Source organism: Podarcis muralis, chromosome 16, assembly GCF_964188315.1.
Source record: "Podarcis muralis chromosome 16, rPodMur119.hap1.1, whole genome shotgun sequence".
NCBI classification, from domain to species: Eukaryota; Metazoa; Chordata; class Lepidosauria; order Squamata; family Lacertidae; genus Podarcis; species Podarcis muralis.
In genome coordinates, this window is record NC_135670.1 from 4798886 (window position 1) to 4810141 (window position 11256).

At 41.3% G+C, this 11256-nt stretch overlaps 1 protein-coding gene across 2 annotated transcripts; it reads right to left on the reverse strand.

Moving 5' to 3' along the window:
* Positions 1-2285: 2285 nt before the first annotated feature.
* LOC144325824 (uncharacterized) lies at positions 2286-10960 on the reverse strand. Of its 2 annotated transcripts, none has more exons than XM_077920480.1 (5): positions 10852-10960; positions 7866-8186; positions 6472-6783; positions 4870-4968; positions 2286-3272 (listed from the first exon to the last, which is right to left on the reverse strand). In XM_077920480.1, exons 1-5 carry the CDS (start codon positions 10892-10894, stop codon positions 3265-3267), a joined length of 783 nt encoding a protein of 260 aa, XP_077776606.1. In that variant the 5' UTR covers positions 10895-10960; the 3' UTR covers positions 2286-3264. The 2 variants fall into 2 exon arrangements, with proteins under 2 accessions (XP_077776606.1, XP_077776605.1); XM_077920479.1 differs by having other exon boundaries at positions 4870-4971.
* Positions 10961-11256: the final 296 nt, after the last annotated feature.

The following is an 11256-nucleotide window of genomic DNA, read 5'->3' on the forward strand; positions in this document are numbered from 1 at the left end:
ATAAAGGTCAGAAATAGAGGTTTTAAAGTGCAATATAAAGACCTGAAAACAAAAAAACAGTTGAAGGAGTGGAAGAAGAAGAAGAAGAAGAGTTTGGATTTGATATCCCGCCTTTCACTCCCTTTAAGGAGTCTCAAAGCGGCTAACATTCTCCTTTCCCTTCCTCCCCCACAACAAACACTCTGTGAGGTGAGTGGGGCTTAGAGACTTCAGAGAAGTGTGACTGCCCCAAGGTCACCCAGCAGCTGCATCTGGAGGAGCGGAGACGCGAACCCGGTTCCCCAGATTACGAGTCTACGAGGGAAGTCATGAGCTCGACAGAGCAAAGAGTATTTTTATTTGCTATTGTAATGTTGGGAATAGTGTGTTAAGAAAGAAATTAATAAAAATTATATGTAAAAAAATAAATGAGAAAGGTCAACAAGGAGGAATCACTCCCAGAAAGCCCCTAAACAGCACTCCCGGCTTTATTCAATGCCCTGTTATTGCCTAAATGTGTAGGTAAAGGTAAAGGTAAAGGGACCCCTGACCATTAGGTCCAGTCATGACCGACTATGGGGTTGTGGCACTCATCTCGCTTTACTGGCCGAGGGAGCTGGCGTACAGCTTCTGGGTCATGTGGCCAGCAGGACTAAGCTGCTTCTGGCAAACCAGAGCAGCACACGGAAACGCCGTTTACCTTCCTGCTGGAGCAGTACCTATTTATCTACTTGCACTTTGACGAGCTTTCAAACTGCTAGGTTGACAGGAGCTGGGACCGAGCAACGGGAGCTCACCCCGTTGTGGGGATTCGAACCACCGACCTTCTGATCAGCAAGTCTTAGGCTCTGTGGTTTAACCCACAGCACCACCCGCGTCCCTGCCTAAATGTATATGCAATGGCAAAATGTCTGCATAAATGAATGAATATTGACACATCTTACCCTTTAAAAAAATGGAGACGCTGCCTTCCGGTCCAGGCTGAAACTCTGGCAGCAGATTTCCATCCTGATCTATAGGAAGCACAGGAGCTTGCTTTCTGCTAAGCCAGGCCTATCTAACACAGTGCTGTCTACACTGACTGGCAGCATCTCTCCAGGGTTTCAGGCACAGGACATTACTTTGGCCTGGAGGATGCCAAAGATTGAACCCAAAACTTTTCTCTTGCAAATCATGTCTATGGCATTTATTTCCCTTTTGGCAGAAGTGAATGAAATCTGCAGGCAGAGTAGCCCATTCCTGCGTTGAGAAAACTTTTCAAACTACAGTCAAATAGATCCAGGAGTTTTTGTGCTTGGTACCTGTAAAAGTAACATTATTTTTGTTATTATTATTATTTCTTTGGTGCCAGTAGCTGCAAGTTTAACCAGGTCAGTTAAATCCTAGTCTGGGCTCTACAATAGGCCAAGAGCTTTATCTTTTGGCTAGGCTTCCCTGGAGATACCCAGGGGCACATTTATCCTCAGTACCCCTCTCCATAGATCAAGAAAGACAGGAGGAAATCAAACGAAAAGCTTGTTCTTTGAGAGCTATATTTAGGCTGTAGCTGGCTGGCCACCTCTGCAGCTTCAACAGACCACAGACACACAAAATCCCTGGGTGTGGATCTCAGAGGTAACTCTGGTTAAGAAAAAAGCACCCAGCACCCTCCTGACTCAATCTTTCTGCTCTTGTTGGTTTTGACACCCCTGAGCCTATTTTCTTCATCTGCAAAATTGATAAAAACAGGAAATTTTTGCAGAAGTTTGTGTGGCTTTGGCTTCGATGCTGTTTGTAACGGTAATGAAATGTTGGTAGTCTGACTGGGCAGGAAGGACCCCTCGTAGCTCAAAATGGCCTGCTAAGTCAACCTGAATTGTTGAATTGTTTTCCCTGCTCCGCCAGGGGGGAAAACATTCTGCCTCTCTCATAAACAATACCTAGGAGAGAGAAACGGGGGAGAAACTTGACCCAGTTTGCATTTAAAGTGGAACCGAACTAATTTGCACTTCCCAAAGCAATCTGCAAACTGCACCTAGCCATCGTCTGAAATTTGCATTTGCACTCTAATTTTCCAATGCGGTTCTCTTCTCATGTAACGTGTGCAAAATAAAAAAAAATTAACATACATGTATTAGGGTAACCTGCGCAGGAAACTAATTCTGAAATAGTGTTCCAGGGTCGAGGGGGAGTTAATTCATATTTATACTTAATATTAATTTTGCAAAGCAGTTTCTTATGGAGAGAAATTAATATTCATTTGGTTTGAAAATTAAAAAGATAAAAAAAAGCATAAAAATGAGGCTATTACTGAAAGGTTTGTTTTATTGATTGATTTCATAAAACTTCTGTGCCTGTTTGATTGTAAAGAACCTCAAAGCAGTTTACAAAAAGAATAACAATAAAAAAGTGTGAGTAAAAACAGCTAAAAACATTACTTGAAACATTCAAAAAGATTAAAATCAGACTGAAACACACATTCCCTGTTTAGGGAAGTTTTTAATGTTTAATGCTGTACAGTATTGTGTTTTTAATATTTGGTTGGGAGCCGCCGAGAGTGGCTGGGGAAACCCAGCCAGATGGGTGGGGTATAAATAATAAATCATCAACATCATTCTACAAATTCAGAATGAGTATTCCGTAGCAATCACATTGCAGTATATTGCTTTGTAAAAAATAATTATGTGCATATTAGGCAAAATTGCATTCTAACCTATGTATATTAGGATAAATTTGCACCAAAATGCTGATTTATTTTCAAGACTCTCAATCTGATGTGGAAATTTAGAGAAGTGGGAACTGAAGATTGAGAAAGGGATAAACTGAGAGAAACACAAATTAAAGGAGTCTCCCTTCCTCAATGGCACATAAAACTGGGCTATTGGAATATGCTGCAGGCTGCAGCCCTTACAAAAATTTCCCTGGGTGTCCATCATTCAGAATGATTTCTCTTTTTTACAATCAATTTTATTAAAGGTTTTCCAACATGTTATACAATTAAAAACAAACTGATCAAGAAAGAAATAATAGAGAACAATGCATAAAAAAAGGAAAGAAGGAAAAAGAGAAAAATAAGAAAATAAAATAGTAAAAACCACCATAATAGTAATGATCCTAATAAAACACATTTTATATTTTTTACAATTTTATTAAAGGTTTCCCAACATGTTATACAATAAGAAGCAAACTAATCTAGAAAGAAATAATAGAGAACAGGTTAGCAAAGGGTATTAAATTCAGGAATCTCTTTTTCTACTTCTCCACCTTCCTTCTGTAGACTCCATGTTTCTTCTTAGCTGCTGTGACCTATTCAGCTTGGAACAGAAAACAGAAAGGTCAAAAGGCAGATTCCAGAGGGATGCTTTGTTAGGGACGAAGGACGAGAAATCACCTGGAGAGGTTTAGAGTGGTTCTTGAGATAATAATAATAATTTAATAATTTATTATTTATAACCCCCCCCCCCCATGTTGGGGGACCCGGACCGCTTTGGACATACAGTGGTACCTTGATTGTCAAACTTAATCCATTCTGGGAGTCCGTTCGACTCCTGAAACCGTTCGAAAACCAAGGTGCAGCTTCCTGCACTCAACCGGAAGCTGCGTTGGACGTTCCAAAAAACGTTCGCAAACCGGAACACTCACTTCCGGGTTTGCGGCGTTCGGGAGCTGATTTGTTTGACAACTAAGCCATTCGGGAACCAAGGTACCGCTGTACTTCAGATCCAAGTTGTTTCTTTGTTTGCAACTCCCCACTCCTGCAAAAAACACACCCCCAAACTCCATTTTAGCCTGACTGATGTCAAATCTCTGACCGGGACAGAGAGTTGGAAGTTCCTGCAACAATAGGAGGGGGGGGGGGTCAGATCTAAGACCCTATTTGCTAATGCTGCACATCTGGGACCAGAGTATTGCAACCTTAGCTGTCTTCCCCCCTCCTCTCCCATGTCAGCCAGTGAAGAGAAAGAAACGGCCTTGGTCCAGTACATCTGAAGGAGCATCTCCACCCCCATCGTTCTACCCGGACACTGAGGTCCAGCTCCGAGGACCTTCTGGCGGTTCCCTCACTGCGAGAAGCCAAGTTACAGGGAACCAGGCAGAGGGCCTTCTCAGTAGTGGCGCCCACCCTGTGGAACACCCTCCCACCAGATGTCAAAGAGAACAACAACTACCAGGCTTTTAGAAGACATCTGAAGGCTGCCCTGTTTTGGGAAGCTTTTAATGTTTGATGTATTATAGTATTTTAATATTCTTTTGGAAGCCGCCCAGAGTGGCTGGGGAAGCCCAGCCAGATGGGCGGGGTTTAAATTATTATTATTATTATTATTATTATTATTATTATTATTTAACCCACTGAATTCTATGGGGTTCACCTGCCCTTCTCCCCACCAGCAGTTTCCTATAGGGTCTCCCTCTTTGATCCTTGGTTTGCTGGTGATTCTGTGTTCCCAGGGAGGCATAGAAAGGCTTCGATGGGCTGGGTTCAATGCAGCCCTGCTTTTTCTTTTCCTTTTCCTTTTTAAAATTAATTTTTAATTTTTTTTACCAACAACCAAAACACAAACAGTGAAAGCCCAACAGGCGGCTGATACATTGGGTATACATAATCAATAATAACATATTCAAATCAACCATATGTTCAATTCTATATATATTAACACTCCTCCCTCCACAAGGTTTATTTAACTTTTAACATTTTAATTGCCCCAAATTGTTCAAACCTGCCCAAATAATCCAATAGCGTCTCAAACCAATCCTCCTTCTCACTGACCTTATACCCTTTCATTTTGTGTATCTTCACAGTTAGATATTCTAAAATTATAATATTTTTCGGTTTCCCCCTCCATTGGTTCAACCCTAGCTCTTCTGCATTTTCCCAATTACTCGCTATCCTGCTTGCAAACACATAATTACCTCTGCCCAAACGCTTTCTGAAGCAGAGGACCAGCGGTGGGATCCACAGGATGATGACCAAGCAGGGAACTCTATAATACAATGTAAGGAAGCAGGTTCCTGCTAAAAGAAGAACACAGAGAAACAGCAGTGTTAAGCCGAGTAACCCATGGACCCAGGTTCTCACTGAGACTGGTAGGGCGGAAGGCAGGGAGGCCACCAGCAGGTGGCGCCAGAGCCAGTGGCAATCAGAGCCAACTAATCCCAGCTTTGCCTCCACCTTCCTCTTCCCTCCTGAGTTCCATAATGGCAACCCCGAGTCCACTTATAGTCCCTGCCACAATTTGCAGTGAGGGAACACCTAGAAGGGCTCTCTTTGTGGCCCTGACTCTGGAACAGTCTCCCCCATAGACTTCTGCCTGTCTCGCACCTTGCTGGTCTTCAGATGTCAGCGTGAACGACATTTCTAACACATCCAAACTTGCACAGTTTGAGATTATGAGATGTTTAGCCATCGGTAGCAATGTGAATCAGTGGTTTTCTTTTTTTAACGATTAGTCTGAATATGCTTTTTATTTTATTTTCAGTATTTGGTTTTTAGTATATTGTTGTGACAATGCCACCCCCCCCCCCCCAGCTATTCTGGAGGAAGGGTGATTTGTAAGTAACATAAATAAAATAAAGATATAGGTTGGTGTCTCTTGGCAGCTTGAGATGGAGGGTAGCGCTGGGGTCTTAGGGGGATTGTGGATTACTTAATTTCCTTTAAAATGGTGTGTGTGTGTGTAAGCCATCTGTCTTGTATTTGGGGACCCCTTCACAGACCGCAGAGGCGCCTAGACTTGTGCCTCACATTCTTGCCCTGACGGCACTGCTAGAAGCTCTACGCTATCTTCAAATTCTAACCATAAAAGGGTGTGCTTGTGTAGCACAACATGCCCTGGAAAATGGTCTGGAATAGCTATATTACAGTGGTACCTCAGGTTAAGAACTTAATTCGTTCCGGAGGTCAGTTCCTAACCTGAAACTGTTCTTAACCTGAGGTACCACTTTAGCTAATGGGGTCTTGCGCCACTGCTGCTCGGCTACTGCGCAATTTCTGTTCTCATCCTGAAGCAAAGTTCTTAACCTGAAGCACTACTTCTGGGTTAGGGGAGTCTGTAACCTGAAGCATCTGTAACCTGAAGCTTATGTAACTCGAGGTACCACTGTATATGCAAACTGAGCATGAAGCGGAGGGGCTGGCAACATTAACACCCCAAAAGATATTGCTGCTCCGTTATTCACCCTTTGGATCCAATGCAGAGCAGGTAAGTCTTTGTATCGCCAGCTTCCAGCCTGATTTCTACTCAGCTTTCCAAACCACTCTCTTTCTTGCAATGGTTCACCTATCTAGCAGCCAGGTGAGGGGATGGGAAGGCACATTCACTCATTCTATGGCACAGAGCAAATTATTTGGTTACGCTAATCGTGGTGTGAGCCACAACCACTGCCCAGACAAAGGGACTGGTTTGAAAAACTTGCTCTCATCACTTCTATGACCCAAAGTGCAGGAACCCAAGAATTGGAAGGGACTCATGGCATCATGCAGTCTGACCCCACAAACTCACAACATCACTCTACCTGCCGACACTGTGTTCAAAGGGACCACTGCACTGATATTTCTTTTCTCCTGGTCTGAACAGGAATAAGCCACCCCTTGGCTCCATCTCTCTTGAGGAATCAGTTTCAGACTCCAAATGGTGAAGTCTCCTTCCCCATCGATCATGTAACCATCCTTCTGGTCCTCAGAGGTTTCCCCACCAATATCCCAGGAGAAAGTATCCTCATCAGGGTTTGCGTCAGTCAGGAGGCAGAGGAGGGGGACGTGGTGGGAGAGCTCCGTGTCTTCTGCAGCGGAAGGAGCAAGGAGGGAAAGTCTTGGCCCAGAAGTTCCTAGGAGAGAAGGAGAATCGCATGAAATGGCTCATCAGATCTTTAATTAATCCCTCTCATAGGTTTCACAAGGGTGACATGGCTCCTCAACAAACTAGACCCAATAAACAGCCATCCCAATGACCGTTGCAGTAGTTAGAGTGTTGGACTAGGGCCTGGAAGAGACCTGGGTTCAAATCCCCATTCAGGAAGCTCGCTTTGGGCTGGTCTCAGCCTAGCCTCCCTCACAGGTTGCTGTGGGGATCAGTGAGGAGCAGCTGAACCAAGTGCAATACCTGGAGCTCCTTGGAGAAAAAAGGGTAAATGCAATAATAAATAAATAAAACAAATGCTACAGACCCTAAATTAAATCTAAGCCATAGTTGCTTAAACCTAGCCCTCCCAATATCTACTAGTAGTATAGTCGTACCTTGGTTTTCGAACAGCTTTGTTCTCGAATGTTTTGGCTCCTGAATGCCGCAAACCCAGAAGTGACTGTTCCGGTTTTCAAACATTCTTCGGAACCCGAATGTCTGACGGGTGTTCCGCGGCTTCCGAACCTGAGCTTCCTGCAGCCAATCAGAAGCTGCACTTTGGTTTCTGAACGTTTTGGAAGACGAACGGACTTCTGGAACGGAGTCTGTTCGACTTCCAAGGTACGACTGCATTAGTATTAACAAAAGCTAAAAACAAAAAAGGCAAGAGAGCTTGTTTAAAGAAGTGGAAGCTTCGTCCAGACATGGATTGGAGCAGGGTAGAGAGAGACCCACAAAGCAAAATTAACAGAAGATAAGTTTTGGGGAGCAGAATGCTTAACAGATTAGGACAAACAAATAAAAATGTCTTTAAATATATCTGCGGCAGGAAGCCAGGCAGGCAGGCAGGTGCGGCAGATAACAAAGCTGTGAAAGGGTTAACTAAAAGGTGTTGGGGAGATTGCAAAGAAACTCAATTATTTTGTGGGCCTTCACTTGAGGAGATATTGGGCAGTTATATGTGTGCTGTTCTTTGAAACTTGCTAGCGGCCTATGGCAGGTTTGCAAGTGGACTGGGTGTATATTAAATAAGCAACAAGAGCATTTGACATCTGCTGAGCCACTCACCTAAGACGATCAGCCTCACCCCACTCAGGAAGGTGAATTTCTGATGCATAGCTCCAGCACAGTAATACACCCCAGAATCTCTTCCCTGGACATTGTGTCGGGTCAGATTCACTTGGCTTGGGGTTTTTGCTCCTGGTTTTTGAGTGGTATAAATGTCTGCAATCTTACGCAGTCCCCCTTCCTGTTCCTCTTTGTACCAGCTCACTACCGACATAAAAGTTTCTTCTGGAATGTTGCAGCTGATGTTGACAGTGGCGCCAGGAGGTGCTGAGATCCTTGCCAGCCTCTGCGGGAATTCGGTGATCCCCTGTGATCCAGCAGCTGCAGCAGGGAAGCAAAGGGATGTGTGGTTGGTCCCATTTGGTTGGTCCCACTAAACTGAAAACCAAGATGACCACCCCATAAAACATTTCTTTTAAAATAGAGTGCATATGACAGACCTGTTTGCCACTTCCCCCTTTCCCTGCCCCTGTCTGGATTGTTACTTGATGGGGGGGGTAGGATACAGAAGGATTACTAAATCTTAAGAAAAATATGCACACACACAAATAATGACATGTTGAATTTTTCAACTTTCAACTTCGAAAAATGAGGGGTGCTGAAAAGTTGTAACATAACTTGAGAATTCAAAAGATATTTAGGTTAAATTAATATAATTTAGTTTTGCTTGGTAAGTAAAATAATTGCCATGCACTTGCAGTTATATTTATTATTATTAATTATTCCCTGCTGCTGCTGCTGCTAATTCAGCATTACTTGACATTTTCAGAAGGAAAAATTAATGTTATCTGGTTTTCTGAAAGCAGTTTATGTGCTTCTTCATCAAACGTAGCCTTACCAAGCTAAATGTTGTTGGTCACAAAATAATGGCAGATTTGAATTCCCCACACACCAAAACATAGTTTGCAAAATTTATGTTTTACCCCCTAAAATGAGATGCACTGCGAGTGTCACCTGGCATCAAAAATTTTACGTTACATAATTAGAAACTACTGTAATTCCAGGCAGATTTCTTGTGGGGAGCAACTGCCCTGCCAAACAAGTGTGCTTAAGAAACTTTATAAACTGAGAGCTGCAAAAAGAAAACCAACCTCCTTTTTGCTCCTTAGGGAAGGAGACATGTCAATCAAGTTCCTAAACCAGGTTCCAAATAAGAAACTTCAAATATTTATTCAATGTGTGCAGAGATAAATATGCTTTACTGATTACTGAAACTGAATCAGTAGATTGTACTATATAGAATTAAATATGTGTTTCTTTTTGCCAAGTTAAAAGAAATGGCACTCATCGTTTAATTGAAGCACTATTGTCTTGCTATTTGTCAAGACTCTGCTGAAGATTTGGGAGAGAAGTTTGTTGAGCTTTCATTTTAATGGGAACCAACCTAATTTGTGCTTCCTGAAAACATAAACAGATTGAAACACAGCATTCCTACAAAATTCACATTACTCTGAATATTTCAGGGTAGTTCTCCAACCAAAAAGTGTGCAGGTATACGTGAAAACAATGAAAACAAAGCTACGTTATGTTATGGGAAATTGCTTGCAAAAATGCACATGTTTTGCAAAATTGTTCACAAATACACATGTGTTATACAACCGGCATTGGTATTATTAATTCACATCACAAATTTTGGTCTATGGGTCTTTGGCGACAGTCAGTTTCATGCATTTTAAGGGCAGTGCTTATTCTTTAACCATGACTTGAGGCATCCAAGCAAAGCTTTACTTAATGCCCTAGGTAAGGTGGAATATTTGTAGCACACTATCTTTTTTTGCTTTAAAAATGGGAATGCAAGAACACAAATATTCTGATTTGAATAAGCTCTAAAAGAAATTAAGCTATAATGATTTGGACTGCAGGTATTCAAGGGTTTTGCAAACTGTACTTCTTGAAAAGACTTTTCATAAAGTGAAAATATCTAAACAGCAGAGTTCGAGTGATCTGACTATCTATCTATCTATCTATCTATCTATCTATCTATCTATCTATCATCATCTATCTATCTATCTATCTATCTATCTATCATCTATCTATCTATCTATCTATCTATCTATCTATCTATCTATCTATCTATCATCTATCTATCTATCATCTATCATCTATCTATCTATCTATCTATCTATCTATCTATCTATCTATCTATCTATCTATCATCTATCTATCTATCATCTATCTATCTATCTATATCTATCTATCATCTATCATCTATCTATCATCTATCTCTATCTATCTATCTATCATCTATCTATCTATCTATCTATCTATCTATCTATCTATCTATCTATCATCATCCGTTGGGCATTATTTTAATTCTTACATAAATACTGAGGCACATGCTTGTTCGGTACTTTTATATGTAAATGTCTGGCTCATGTAAGCCTTTGCAGTACATTTATTCTTAAACAATGATATAACGCACAGGTGGATAATACTTTTATTTTTATATATCTTTATTATTTGCAAAGGGAATCTTTGCATTGTACTTTTGTCCTCCCAGCCCTTTGTGGTTTACATTTTTTATTCTTTGTTTTCTCTTTTTTGTTATCTTTGCACTTTTTTGGTTAACCAATAACATATCATGATAGACAGATCTATAGATAGATAGATAGATAGATAGATAGATAGATAGATAGATAGATGATAGAAAGATATAACATGTTCAAAAAATATACATTTACGCAAGCCGCATTAGATATAACAAACTATGAATATTGAAATGATTTTTCTGAAAACTATAGGAGACATTTTTGTTTTTACAAGTTTCCCTGCCTGGGTGAAAGCCTCTCCCTGCCTTAGGGGTTATTCTGTCTTGTTTTTAAACCTAATTTTATTGTGTGTACTGTTTTAAAAACTAATTCTACTTGTTTTTATGTAAATCACATAAAACGCCTGCTGTTTCTTGAGGTTTTGCTGAACATAAGCAATGGATGTGAGAAGAAACTTTTAAAGAGATCCTATTTAAAAAGCAAAAAATTGTACATACTATGCAGAAGGAGCAGAATCATCGCTGCAAAATGCAAGACCATCTCAGAGGCTCCTTCACCTTCTGAACTGTGAAGCAGATCTGGTCATTATCAGGGTGGGTTCCTGGTGCTTCTGATGCCTTTTTCATTTCCTGCTGACAGAGGCTCTACAGAAGCTTCTTTTCAAAAACACACACAAGCAGAGGTTGCTTATAAAGGCACGAGCAACTCCCACCAGCTGCTTTAATTTAAAAATACCGGTAATAATAAATTTTTATTTAGACCCCACCCTTCCCAGTTCAAAAACCGGGCTCAAGGTAGCTAACAACAAATTTAAAACACTTACCATATTTTTCGCCCCATAGGACACACCGCCCCCATAGGACGCACCTAGTTTTTTTTTGGGGGGGGGGAATAAAGAAAAA